The sequence below is a fragment of the Taurulus bubalis genome (genome assembly GCF_910589615.1).
Source record: "Taurulus bubalis genome assembly, chromosome: 17".
Taxonomy (NCBI): domain Eukaryota; kingdom Metazoa; phylum Chordata; class Actinopteri; order Perciformes; family Cottidae; genus Taurulus; species Taurulus bubalis.
In genome coordinates, this window is record NC_136605.1 from 4,840,078 (window position 1) to 4,855,207 (window position 15,130).

Sequence of the window (15,130 nt, forward strand, 5' to 3'; positions counted from 1 at the left end):
AGCCCCCGAGGTAAGTCTGAGGTTAATGCATCACGGCTACACACACTGATAAAGATACAGGACACACTTACATCACAGCCACATATTCTTTGTAATGAATTAGAGAGAGCGTTACGGTGACTGGTTGACCTCTGACTGTCCGCTGGACACCGCTGGGTGTCTACGGGTAGAAAGCGGGTTTAATACGTATTAAATCCTCTTGTAAGAGTTTGTCATACATGTATTAATTGTTGGTGGTTTGAGAACAGCCGAGCCGCGCACCTGTCCCCTGTCGAGCCTGGATTCGAGCTTCTCTCTCTATCCCTCTTGTGAAATTAAATCCTGAACGTATTTAATTTGTCTATTAAAATATATAAAATAAATAAAGGGTTAACTTGCACTTACACTGCAGTGATAAAGAGCCCACCAGCCTAGACTGTTTAATACAGAGAATACGTTTTTACTCTGGCTGACTAAATGTAACTTACAGACACATTTAATGTCAGATCACCAACACAAAAAGCCACCACACTGGAGTTGATGATGATATTTTACGACCTTTGCACTCGGAATCCCCGCCGGACCAGTGTAACCACAGCAAAAGGATAACCTATTCTCCTGCAATGCCGGAGCAATATTTACCCAGGAGGATCCCCTCATGAAAGGACTCGCAGCTCAATAAACCTGCAGGAACAGGGATCCTGCTGTTGTGTGTCCAGGGGCGTGCAGTGTTGCATGCGTCTCTGATTCCCACCGGGCAGAGAGTCGTTCAGGCTCCCCGGCATGCAGTATAGCTGTTACATGCTGACGGTCCATGTGTCATAAATCAAGATTTACAATGATGTATTTTAAATATCCACATTAATCTGACCTCTTTGGCCCAGGATGCGTTGGGTGTGTGCGTTGGGCGTCTTGCTGGCGCTGCTGCAGCTGTCTGCCTCCCTGACGCTGGGAGCCTTCAACATCCAGGCATTTGGGGACAAGAAAGCTTCCAACCCGACTCTCATGGGTCTCATCAGCAAGGTCTGAACTGTTTTTATCTTTTTCTTTTTCTCAGACTGTGCCTCATTACAAGTACTCACATTTGTAGTGTGAAGATGATACATTTTGAACGGTGTTGAGTAACTAAGCAGCTAGGGGTTAAGTGTCTTGCTAAGGGACATAAGACGTGAACAATGGAGGACTGGGGATAGAACCGGCTACCTTACGGTTACGGGACAACCACTGATCCCCCTGAGCTACAGCGCAGATATTTTGTGTAGATATCCTATTTTACAAATATTACTGGGTAAATTCCATAGCTCAAAAACACAAATACTGACAATTTGTATAATTTATTAATACTATTATAATGTTTTCTTTGGTGGCTCAAGGTGGGGCCAGGCCCCGTGGCCCTCTATTAGCCGCCACTGTACAGCTGTTGAGAGGTATCGAGAGTACTTCCCATGAAGGGCTAGAACAGGGGTCAGCAACCTTTTCTATCCAAAGAGCCACTTTGCCCTTTTTTCCACAAAAAAAAAGTGTCTGGAGCCGCAAAAGCTATTTGATATCAAAGCTTAAGAAGTTGTATATATAGTTATATTATATGTACAACAAACTATAGTGAAATTATAGTTTTAGGTGTTATGAAATTATAGAACAAGAATCAAGACAATTGTTGACATTGTATTGCTATTTGACCTGTTTATAACTATCAAACTCTTAGTCAAAAAAATAGTCATGTGTAGTTTGGCTACATTAAGGTCCATTAAATACACAACTAAGCAGACCTTGAGTCCTATCCATATGTGTGGCTCATGGGGTAGAGTGCTCATCCTGTAACCACAAGGTAGCAGGTTTGATACCTGTCATCCTCACGTGAGGCTTACATTTTAAACGCATATCTTTTGCTACGTTACACTGAGCCTCCTCACTACGGACTTTTAGAGCTCCGCAAACGGAGGAAGAGGATCCGTCTTCACTAGCGGACGCCTCAGTGTCTCATGAGCTGACGCAGAACCAGCAGCAGTAGTTTTGAGTTTGGACACTTGATCCACTTCCTGAAAGTATATCTACTTTGCTCAGTTTGCTGCAGCAGTTGATAAATCGCTCTTCTGCAGCTTGATACTGTTCATCAGATGCTGTGTGCTTGTTCTGGAAGAGTCTTTCAACATTAAATGTTTTGTTGATGCTAACTCCTCGCCACATATCAAGCATACAGGTCAGCAGCATCGTTGGCAGTGAAAGCTAATTAATACGTCCACGCAGAATTAAACTACCTTTCTCTGTTGATAGTTTAGCGAGGGCGGAGCTCTGTGAATCACGAGTAGCACCTGCAGGGGAAGCTGACGTGACAGGATGTGACGCACATTTTAGAATGTTCGCTCTATTCGAATTGTTGTTTTTCGATAACAAATATAAACCTGTGTATGTATACTTCTGTCTATCACGGTGGCCTAGTGGGGGCATAGCGGGTTGGCACGTGAGCGGCCTGGGCTCGATCCCGGGCCCGGACACACTTCAGCTCTCCAATAGACCCAATAAAGGTCAAATAATGAGAGGCAGTGAAGACCAACTCTGTGACCTGACACCTGTGTCTGAGCAATTGCCACCGTGATAGTACTTTTCTTCAGTTGATATATCATTTTTTTTTTTTTTTTTAAATGTACACTTTTTATTGTATATATCGACTGAATTCTCTCGTTCAAATTACACTTTAGTGTGCTCATGTCTCTAAACTAAAAAATGTCACATCAGGGTTGTCGTGCTTAATTAGGTAACAAAATATTTTCAGAAATTCTTAAAAAAAGAACAATTAAAAAAATCTGTATTATTTTTTTAATTGTTCTTTTTTTAAGAATTTCTGAAAATATTTTTTTAAAGAATATTTATGTTTTATTTACTTATTTATTTGACACAAATATAACAAGTAAATGCATAATGACATAACTGGGTTGCAAATGAAACATGAACATTAAAAACCAGAGAAAATAAACAGCATTAAATACGTCTGTATCAATAACCTAGATCAAAGACACAGGTAAATATAACACCTTTACTCTGCGTCTCCTCATGAAGACACGGACCCTTCAGCTGCAGCAGACTCGTGTCTCTGTATTATTAGCAATAGATTAACGCCTGTTGGAGCCAAAATGGGGTTTTATTGTTTGAGGGAATCACGGGGTGGTAGTGGGGACATGTAGTTCCTTTATTTGGACACAGGGTGGCACATTCAGTTAAAAGAGTATACAGGTGAGTGGAACAGGTGATGGGAACAGGTGATGTGAGGCGAAGTAGTTTTCGACCGTGGTCGAGACAGCTTCTCCCTTTCAGCTAATTGTCGTATCCTGTCTCGTGGTAAATTTTCGGGAGACTAATGTAAGATACCTTTAAGCCATGGTGTCACGGATTAAATGTGTGGAAAAGAGACAGTGCTGGAATGGACAATGGATTTGTTTGTGGCAGAACACGCGTCCGAACTTGTTCTCCCGTCCGCCCCCCTAGTGACTCGAATATTTAAATAGGTTAAGGTTTGAGCCTCTACAATAAGTCGAAAACTAAGCTTCATGGGAACGCGTATGGACCGTCGTTCATTGGAACAGGCTGGATTGGAGGCGCTGGACTCAACAGCTGATCAAACGTCACGTGATTCAGCAGCAGGTAGACTTTGCTGGATTCAACCTGCCATGACCAGTGAACTTTATTGTGTAGAATGACCAAAGTAGCCCTTTACTACCTACATTTAATTATGATGAAAAATAGACGATTTGGTGGCTCACCTCTTTAGGTTCTGTTTTCTGCTCGTTTTAGGGGCACGATACTTGATACTAATATAATAAGACCAGCTGCTCCGAGAACTCTGAACTCTCATCAGGTATGTGTTGTTTTGTGTTTCTCAGATTGTCCATCGCTATGACATCATTCTGATCCAGGAGGTCAGAGACAGCGATCTGTCGGCGACCAAAAAACTCATGGAGCACGTCAACAAGTTAGACTGCACCAAGCAGAGCACCAAGCAAAGCACATATGTTTAATGTTACGGTAAAGATAAACAAAAGGGTGTGTGTGTGTGTGTGTGTGTGTGTTTTCGTAGAGATTCTCCTCAGTTCAGGTACATCGTCAGCGAGCCTCTGGGTCGCAGCACCTACAAGGAGAGATATCTCTTCCTCTACAGGTAAACACACAGAAAGGCCAAAACAAGCGATCTTCTGTAGAAGGTCCTCCGTTGAGGCCTCACATCGATGAACAGAAACTGAACTATTTATCCTTCAAAGTTCCATTTATACTTCAGATTTGCACAGTGTCTTTGTCCTTATTGTGAGCGATGGCCTCTGAAGTGAGAGGTATTTGGTAACAGAAATTGGAAACACTCAAATACCTCAACGTGCCTCAAAATTAGTGACATATACTTAGTTACTTCCCACCACTGGTTTAATTAAAGCCGGGTCCAGATACATATTAGCAAAAAAAAAACGCTTCACTTTTGACAGCTTTTTGTATCATTGAATGCAATTCTCAACGAATTCACTTAAAGGGCCAGTGTGCCGTTTTTAGTGGCATCTTGTGGTGAGGTTACAGATTTGAGCCACTGAACACCGCTACCGTCACAGGCGTGTCTCTCTCCAGTCTCTCCCTAAAGCCGATGTTTGGTTTGTCCGTTCTGGGCTTCTGTATAAACATGACGGTGCAACCGAGCATCTCAATATGTAGACATGAAGGGCTCATTCCAAGCTAACGCAAACACAATTCTTAGTTCACGGTGCTTATCCATAAATGGAACTATGTCTGCCAATAGATCTGCTAAATCCTACACACTGGCCCTTTAAAAAAAAAGAAATCACTGTTTTGGGGAAATGAAAATGCATTTATGATATGAAGGGTCACTAAATACTTTATACAGCCTGTAATATATATGGCATACTTTCAAAACAATACTTTTGTACCATAAAATTCAATTTCTGCACAAACTGCTGGCAAATGCAGAATAATCCTATGAAAACTATACCTAAATTATTTTCCTTGGCAAAAAAAGAAGAAGAAAAAAAAAAGGCACGACACATCTGCCCACCACATTCACCAATGGTCAAGTAGTATCTTTCCTCTGCAGGCTGCCATGCATGTTTACGTCAGCCAAATAGTGTTGACATCTCTTTTCTGCAATATCCCAAAATCTAAACTTGTGTCTCCTTTCCTTCACCCGTTTCCCCCCTTCATCCACTCCTTCTTCCCTCCTCCCATTCCATAGCTGTGAGGAACTTTGTTCTGATCCCCCAGCACACCTCTCCAGACTCCGCCGTGAAGGAAGCCGATGCCCTCTATGACGTGGTGACCGATGTCCGCGCCCGCTGGAACACCAATGTGAAGAAAACACACGCAAAATCAATCGAAAAACGAAAAGAATGCATCGGATATTGTTACATATATGAGATGGGGTGTGGTCGAAACTGTTCCTGTCTCCCTGCAGGACATCGTGCTACTGGGCGACTTCAACACAGGCTGCACTTACGTATCCGGCTCCAAATGGCAGAAGATCCGCCTCTTCACGGACAAGAGTTTCCACTGGCTGATCCCCAACGAGGCCGACACGACGGTGTCAGGCTCTAACTGCGCTTACGACAGGTGGGGACACATGCATGGGCACTCAGATGCGCACACACACACACACACACACACACACACACACACCACATCTTTACAAATACCTGAGAAGCTCTGCATACTGTATTTTTCAGACAGATAATGCTAAATCAGATTTCACCCCAGTCATCTTCGAGCTGGTCATCATTTATGTCATCAATAACCATCGTTTTATTCCAACCCTCTTCCTGTATTTGCAGGATTGTGGTCACAGCTGACATGGTGAAGGAAGTGGTGCCCGGCAGTGCTAAGGTCTACAGCTTCATGGTGGACTTGAATCTCAGCCTCAAAGAGGTGAAGACAACCTTTGCTTTAATTCTCCTCTATGATAGGATTCCCATCAGTTGCGATGCAGTAAAAAAGAGTCAATGTCCAAAATGCCGAACTCAAGGCTTCAAAGCGGCAGTCCAGAAACTAACGGGTGACATCACTTCTTATAGACAGTCCATGACCCTGACCAACGGGCCATTCTGACTCTACCGAACCTCTTAACCAATCTGATGATAAGTTAGCAAACTCACGTTGCGTTAGCTAACATTACTTGCGCTTTTGATTTAAATGAAATGTCCAAACGGGAATAATACTTGTCCGTGAACATGATTTCAGATTCACGTCAGATGGCAATGGTGGTTGTTTAACAATGAAGACAACTCCCAAAACAATCTCCCTCTACTTCTCAATATCATTTTGCTATTGATTTGAGAGACTCCTGGATAATTACGTAATGTGTGTTTAAGTTACACTCAACGGTATCGTTCAAGATTTGGGGAAATTATTTGCTTTCTGATGGAGGGTTGGATGAGAAGATTGACTTCACCACTGTCGTGTTTTACAGTCGATATGCAGCTGCAGCCAGCAGGCTGTTAGCTTAGCTTAGCACTAAGAGTGGAAACAGATATCAAAAGTTAGCCTAGCTCTGTCCGGAGGGAACAAAGTCTGCCTCCAAGCATCTGTAAAACTCATTAAATAATCTGCTGGACTGTTTCTTTCCTTTGAGCACTTGCTGGGAAACCGAAGGAGACCCAGACCAGCTGAGCAAATAGTCAAATAAAGCATCTAATCTTTTTTTTTTTTAACCTGTTTTTGTTTGGATTGTTGACTATTCTTTTTTACTTGCACACATACATGCTTGTAATATAGTCAGCAGTTTTGGTTGAAGGGTTGAAACATGCAAAACCAGTACTATATATAGTCCTTTAGCGATTTTGAGGTTTACAACATAATAAACCATTTTGTTTAATCAAGACAATCTTCTGTATGCTTAAGATAGACTAACAAGAAAGGCAAAGGCAAAACCTACTGCATTTTCTCTCTTCCTCTCAGGCAAAGGCTGTCAGCGACCATTTCCCCGTGGAGCTGGAGCTGACTGGCTGAATCTTCACTCCCACAAGTGTTGCAGAAACCTCCAGGCTAAACTGGAATCATGAGCGATCAGTGGGGGTAGCCTTTGCAATCCCACAGCATTAAATTCACAAGACTAAAACAAACTAATAATTTCTGCTATTTTATTATTATTGCTGTTATTTAAAAAATAAAGTTTGATGCAGCACAAACAGAAGTCCGTGCACCTTTTATTGTATCAAGTGGCAGCACAATTTGTAGTGGTAGGTATTGAAATATATTGCACAAAAAAACTGAAGCTTTCTGCATATCATGTGTTAGAAAAAGTGTTACTCGACAGCGGTTGTAAAATCATTAATCAGGCCATTTATTTATGACTTTGTTTGTGTGTGGAGACACATACGGAGGAGGCCGTCTCCCGTACACCACATTTTTGTTCTATTTGACCAATCAAAAGCTGGTATCCTAAGACTGACAGCTTCCCATTAAAACACATGTTTTCCTTTCGCCTTCTTCTTAGGTATTTAACGCTTCTCTCATTTTGTCATATTTGATCTCTGATTTGGGTTTTTCTTCCATTCAGATTAAGCCTCCTCAAAATGTTTTCAGAACAAAATGTTGCTGTACTGCCTGGATCTAGAAAAGCATATGTCTGTATGATTTGGTCTCCCTTATTGGATTTCACCTGTATTGGTACAATGGGTAGAATCCCATCACTTTTACCGGCCCCCGTCTGACCACATGCGTGTAGCGAGACGTGTGCTACTCAATGATGGTTCCTTAAGGTGTCTTGAGTTTGTGTCGACTAATTTCTCTCTTTGGAGGATGTGAAGAACACTGGGATGGTTTAGGCTGCACACCTTGCAAGTCAAGCGCCTATTGAAATCTTTGCTCATATGCCCAACACAAAGGCAGCCGAAACAGGTTCCATTTTTCTTAAGAAAGTTCATCTTGTGCCTGTGTGTCATCTCCTCCAATCGTGGACACATCTCCAGTGTGTGACCTTGAGAGCAACACAAACAACTGGTGTTCTTTGCAGATGAACTCCTTTGTCCTTCTGGCTTCTTCAATGGACGGGGTTGCAATGGGAACAGAAGTTGCAAAGCTACTTGCTTTGAATCTTGGCTGCAGTTCCGATTTGATCCTGTTGATATCTTTGCCTACTGTATGCAGTTGTGTATCCTGAATGTCGCCAAAGATTGGATCAGACACTGTTTTGACTTCATGCTCAATGAATATGACAATATCATTGAAGTGTGCCCTGCGTTTGAGGTTTTCCAGTAGCTCCCATGCAGAGACTCTCCATTTTTCTCTTTGCTTGTATGGAAGCTTCAGAATCACTGCTCTCATAGTCGCTGGCATATCCAGCTCTTTCATGCACTGCATGTCCTCCATTACATTACAGCACTCACGCAGAAAGAGGGCAGAGGCTTGGAGCGATTTGACATCCTCAGGCTTCCCAAAGTGTTCCTGAAGCAGATCCTTGGCTGTAGCATAGCCTCTGTCTGGAGCCATACGCTGACGCACCAGCATGATTTGCTGGTTCTTGAGCTGGTGTGACTTTTTCTGCTTGATTTCCGATTAGAAACATTGGTTTCCACATTGGAAATACTGTTACTGGGTTTTACTTCACTCGCATGATCATTTTCACCATTTACAACCACTTATTCACAGCATCACTAAATTCATGAACACTCAACATTTTTGCTTTGAACCATGTCTCATGTTTCTCCCTTTCTTCATGAGGCAAGATTTGTGACAGATCGATGTTGTTCCTTGGCTTGAGTTGTGTATTTATCAAAGGTACATTACACCTCTGTTTTGTGTTCTCTGTCATGCATTAGGTCTTGAATTGTCCTTTTAAGGTCAGAGGCTTTGTTTAATTTAGCCTTCCGAGTCTTTTGCAGCATGTCCAGTTTGCCCATTAATGCCTTATGTGTTAGTTTAAGAGAACGTTTAGTGACAGATTGTGTTTCCTTTCCACCATTGGCCATGGTGGGATTTGACTGTTTCAGCCATGGTTGGCTCCTTAACAATGGAACCTTAATTTGATACGTTCAGGCCTATATCAGAATCCATCATACATTAAACAATTCAAAATAAACCACCCGTACAGCTCTTATATTTGGCCTACAAGATGGAACCAATGCATTGTATTTATACACAAACAATAAAAGTGCGCACACAACTTTAACATGTCCAGCATGGTAGCGCCACATACCTCTCTGCCTATTCAGAGTTTCTATTGGTCCAAATCGTACCTTGCGTTACGGTGGTGAAGATCAGTTGTCCAATTATACTTCAACGCAAACACCACACACCTGTTCCCATCACCTGGAACTCACCTGTATACTCTTTTAACTGAATGTGCCACCCTGTGTCCAAATAAAGGAATAATACTAATAATACAGAGACACGAGTCTGCTGCAGCTGAAGGGTCCGTGTCTTCATGAGGAGACGCAGAGTAAAGGTGTTATATTTACCTGTGTCTTTGATCTAGGTTATTGATACAGACGTATTTAATGCTGTTTATTTTCTCTGGTTTTTAATGTTCATGTTTCATCTGCAACCCAGTTATGTCATTATGCATTTACTTGTTATATTTGTGTCAAATAAATAAGTAAATAAAACATAAATATTCTTTAAAAAAATATTTTCAGAAATTCTTAAAAAAAGAACAATTAAAAAAAAATACAGATTTTTTTTAATTGTTCTTTTTTTAAGAATTTCTGAAAATATTTTGTTACCTAATTAAGCACGACAACCCTGATGTGACATTTTTTAGTTTAGAGACATGAGCACACTAAAGTGTAATTTGAACGAGAGAATTCAGTCGATATATACAATAAAAAGTGTACATTTAAAAAAAAAAAAAAAATTATATATCAACTGAAGAAAAGTACTATCACGGTGGCAATTGCTCAGACACAGGTGTCAGGTCACAGAGTTGGTCTTCACTGCCTCTCATTATTTGACCTTTATTGGGTCTATTGGAGAGCTGAAGTGTGTCCGGGCCCGGGATCGAGCCCAGGCCGCTCACGTGCCAACCCGCTATGCCCCCACTAGGCCACCGTGATAGACAGAAGTATACATACACAGGTTTATATTTGTTATCGAAAAACAACAATTCGAATAGAGCGACGGGACCAAGCCGCCATTCGGAGGGAGGGAGGGAGGGAGGGAGAGAGAGAGAGAGAGAGAGAGAGAGAGAGAGAGAGAGAGAGAGAGAGAGAGAGAGAGAGAGAGAGAGAGAGAGAGAGAGAGAGAGAGAGAGGGGTGAGGTGAGGCCAGTGACCCGGCCCGGGAGTCGGCCGCACAGGGAGCCGAAGACCGTTTGCCCGCCGTTGTTAGGCCGGTCACGGGCCGGTCTTCAGACCGCTTGGTCTCCTTCGCGCCGGCTCCGGTCTTCTCTGAGTCGGGTTGTTTGTGAATGCAGCCCAAAGTGTGTGATGAACTCCATCTAGTGCAGTAAACCACTGCGATCATCAGCAGACACTCGGGTCTCTGAGGTCACATCAGCTGGAGAATCTGACGTGAAAAATATTCAAACGGGCGGAAGGAGTCACGGGACCCAACATCCGGTTTTCTAAATACTAACTGATATGAATGTGTTCAGAACATTTCTGACCACATCCACATATCTTATGTTGTAATATGCCAAACACGATGTACTGGCCTAACAACGGCGGGCAAACGGTCTTCGGCTCCCTGTGCGACCGACTCCCGGACTCCCAGGCCGGCTGTCACTGGCCTCAGCCCGCCCCTCTTTTTTTTTTTTCTCCCCAGAGTTTGAAAATTAAAATATGCTTAAACAATAAAACCAAAATACGTGTATATTCAACATACCTGTATAATCAACGTCTTTGTAAAGTCAAACACAAACATAATCAGGGAGGAGATACGTTTCTGATCAAACGTAATTGGGAATGCGCATTAGTTCTGGGGGAACGTAATTTTTAGGAGACAGGGTTGCAACGCCTGGAATCCAGACGAGAGCAGGCGGGAGCAGCAGGAGGCGTTGACAAAAAACTGTGGTCAAGTCGGACAGTTTTCCGCTGCCTTCAAAGTAGACACAGGAAGTCACAGAAAAAATGACTTCCTGTTAGTTCCAAACTTTTGTCTACTTGTAGTTTACAGATCACGTTTGGATTCATTCATATGCGTTTATAAATATATATTTATGTAGAAATGTGTGTGTAGCTGCATCCTTTGTTCTTTTTATGTCTGCCTGTGAAATACATTACTACTGGTTTTGATGTGTGTTGGATAAATACGATTTTGTATTAACAACCACACAAGATGTGTTTTTCAATTAAACCGGAGACTAATAGTCAACAATCGAGCGTTGAGTATTACAACTAAACACATCAAATAAGAATGTTCTACAACACGTGGTGTTTGCTGTCCAATCTAAGAGCCAATCAGCTCTCTGGTGTGGCGACAGCAAGGCGTTTCCCATCATGCACTGGGCCACGCAGTCGGTAGAGAGCTACTGCGGCGCCTGGCTGCATCGGCGGCCGCCTTGCTCTCGTGAGATTATCGTTGACCACGTGTGCATGACGTCAGAGCAAGTCGGGACCAAGTCGGACACAAATCTACCCAGCATGCATTGCGCGCTGATCGCCGGCGATCAATTCTGCGCAGAACTGGCTCATCTCAAACGAGCCTAATAGCAACAGCAATCAGCTGTTTTGGCATTGGCAGAGAGATTTGGCACATTTTTCATGGGCGCAACCCACATCCTCAGCTGTGCTGCTCAATGCATGTTCCTCACAAATGAGGCACCATTTAAAAGGGAAATAAACAGGCTTTCCAACGGCATAACCTTTATTGACAAGAAGCATTGTTAGAATAAAGAAATAATCTAGCAAACACAAATTTCCGAGCTTTTTGTTCGTGTGTATATTTATTTTCTGTCACAACAGAGGGGCCGTGGGTTACGACCCCTGAACCACAGAGGTTGCCAAGGTGATCAGCTTGTGTACAGTTTGTGTAGACCAGTGATGTCACAAGAATGTTGTGATGTCACCAACTGTCACAAGCCTGTTCAAATCTTTGACCAAGTTAGATTTGTTCTTTTAACATTTGTTAAACCCCCATTTAAAATATTTTAAATCCCAAAACAAAAACCGGCAAAATGCACCCCAAAGTCCACATGCGTGGCTCCCGTTCTGTTTTCGCCGTGTTCAAACCAACAAACTGGGACAAATCACGTGGGTCTGGCATTTTTCCAAACATGATGGCAGAAATGATACAATACCAAACCATGGAGGAAATACAGAAAACTGGACCGCCAAAAAAGGGTATTTTGTCCAGGCCTGAGTGGGACAGACTGCGGTCCACAGAAAACCAGTCTGGGGTCAAAAAGATCACCAGGCAGGAATCGTTGGAGATTAACCCAAAGCAGTTCTCCAGAGTGGAGGTCAGACGCCGGACCGAACAAACGGAAAAGTGTCAGGAAAAAAGGCTGGACGAAAAGGCGAGGAAGCGTGAGCTGGAAGCAGCTTTGAGACGACAGCTTACCCAGAAGGCTCTTGCAGACTATTATCACCTTCAGCAGATGAAGGCGAAGAAGCAGCTGCTACGACAGAGACAACAGGAGAAGGACGAGAGAGACGGACTCCGGGCACTTCGTCAAGTGTTTGCACAGGGGCAAAGACGCGAGGAAGCCAAGAAAGCGTCGTTAAAGAATAAGAACACGACAGATCGGCTTGAGATCGCCGATCAAAACCGTCTGAGAGAAACGGATGCACAGAGGTACATTATTGAGGAGATGGAAGGGATCGAACCAAAACCAATACGCAGACCAGCCAAGGAGGAGACTGGTTTACTGAGGCGTGTGGCGAGGCCCCAAATCTACTCGGCTGACACGGTGACACCTTTACCTCAATACTCCACCGCGGAAACCCGGCGTATCAAACGGCGACAGGATCTCAATAAGCTGCAGCTCTCGAGGGCTTGAATGGCCGATCCACACCTCCCCCCTCAACAATTCCCTGTTTCCCTTCATTTCTGTTTATGGGCTATAAAAAAATAAACTGAATTGAATTGAATTTCAATTATTTCTAATTATTTTCCTTTTTTTCCAAGACACCTATAGTGATTAGCACTCAAGCCCAGACCCGGCTGCTACGAGTTCATGTTCTCGCTATTCATGGTGGTGCAGCGCCATCAGCTGTTAAACTAAACAGACAGCAGGCGTAAATGCCAAATCCACGGCCCGCCACTGTACATACATACATTTCAATTTTAAAATGAATGTTTCTTTTGAACACATCACATACATATACACATACACACATATACATACATACACATACATATAAACATTGATGGCCAGTTTGTCCCTGACACCAGGCTGAAAGTGTTGGATTCCCTGTCTGCTCGTAAGTCTCCACCCCCGGTTTCCGCCCACTGCCACGCCCCTCTCATTCATCCCAGCTGTTGTGCATTGCCTTGATCACCGGCAGGTGATTTAGGGACCACTGCGTACCTGGCTCATTTGTCGGGTTGTTCCAGTTCCAGTCTGGTTTGCTTCTTCAGGTGAGAGTGGATCACAAGAGCGGTTGAGTTGCCCTCCCGACTCTGGAGCGTAATCCGTCCGGCGTGCTTCAAGAGCAGCCTTCACAAGAGCGGTTGAGTTGCCCTCCCGACTCTGGAGCAGGGGAGGTGGATCTCCTGTGTTCGCTGGACATTACCGTTGGTATTAGTCTGTCTATTCGTTGTGTTTTGTTTTGTCGCAATAAAGTCCACCCTTGGAACTTGAACTGCTGCGTCTGCATTTGGGTTCTCAACACCACACCCCTTCTAACAGAACAACCCAACCAAAGATGACGGACCCAGCCGCCGCAGCAGCATCGCTTGCTGCAGATCAGCTGCAGGGGGCAGTTGCCTCGCAGGGCGCTCTCCTCGGCCAACACCAGCAGGTGTTGCAGGTCTTACTGAACTCCCAGCGTACCATCGGGTCCCAGATGGAGGAGATCGGAGGCTTGTTGCACAACCTCTCGTTGCGCCGCCCCGCCGCCACGGAGCCGGTCCCGGAGGACGAGGAGTCCGCCTGCACCCGTGAGTCCTTTGTTCCCTCTCCTGCGCCTTATGGTGGCGCGTCTGGGGAGTACCGAGGGTTCATGCTCCAGTGTCGGTTTGTTTTCACCCAGCAGCCCGCACGTACGCCTCGGACAATGCGAAGGTGGCATATACGGTGGGTTTGCTACGTGGTAAGGCGCTGGTCTGGGCTGAGGCGTGGCTCCACAGACGCTCTACTCGGGTCTCCTACGAGCGCTTCAAGGAGGCTTTCGAGAGCGTATTCGACCACCCGGTGTACACCCGGGACGTTGTACAGCGCCTGCTCAGTCTCCGCCAGGGGTCCACCAGCGCAGCGGAATACTCCGTGGATTTTCAGATTCTGGCGGCGGAGTCGGGATGGGGGAGTGAGGCGCTGAAGGGAATATACCGCTGCAGTCTGTCGGAGCTTCTGAGAGATGAACTGGCCGTCCGGGACGAACCGGATTCCTTAGAGGAGCTCATCGCTCTCACAGTCAGGATGGACAACCGTATTCGGGAACGCCGTCGGGAGAGGCACTACCGGTCTTCCAGTCCGGTGCGTCAGTTTTCTTCCGCTCCCGGCTCTCAGCCCCCGAGCCCGGTCGGACGGTACGGCCAGGCGCGCGCCCGCTCCCCTTCCTCGGCCCCTCCCCCGTTGGAACCGGAGCCGATGCAGCTCGGGCGGATTCATCTCTCTCAGGAGGAAGGAGAGAGACCTCCGCACAGGAAGCTGCCTGTACTGCGGGGAGTCGGGACACCGCATGGCCGTGTGCTCCGCTCGGCCAAAAGAGAGAGCTCGTCAGTAGGAGTGGGGGTGCTGGCGAGTGGGTCAAGGAGAATTCCCCATTCTGAGTCTCGGTCATTGTTTCCTGCCACCCTGAGGCTGTCATCAGGGCCTGTGCACCTGTCAGCCCTCATTGATTCCGGGGCTGAACAGAACTTTTTGGACACTGACTTCATTAGGAGTCAAGAAATTCCTGTGGAGGCGCTGGAGCGCACTCTGCTGGTGAGCGCATTGGATGGCAGTTCACTGGCAGAGATAACACACTGGACTCAGCCAATTTCCCTGCACGTGTCTGGCAATCACAGTCAGAATACCCGGTTCTATGCGTTTCGGTCCACCCAGACGAGACCCGCCAGTTTGTCGTCG

General features: G+C 44.9%; 1 protein-coding gene across 1 annotated transcript; it reads left to right on the forward strand.

Moving 5' to 3' along the window:
- Positions 1-864: 864 nt before the first annotated feature.
- Positions 865-6,969, forward strand: LOC306750115 (deoxyribonuclease-1-like; the record flags this gene model as incomplete). Its single annotated transcript, XM_079233510.1, has 8 exons — positions 865-1,002; positions 3,858-3,946; positions 4,052-4,132; positions 4,537-4,607; positions 5,204-5,316; positions 5,423-5,577; positions 5,796-5,889; positions 6,919-6,969. 8 exons carry the CDS (start codon positions 865-867, stop codon positions 6,967-6,969), a joined length of 792 nt encoding a protein of 263 aa, XP_079089636.1.
- Positions 6,970-15,130: the final 8,161 nt, after the last annotated feature.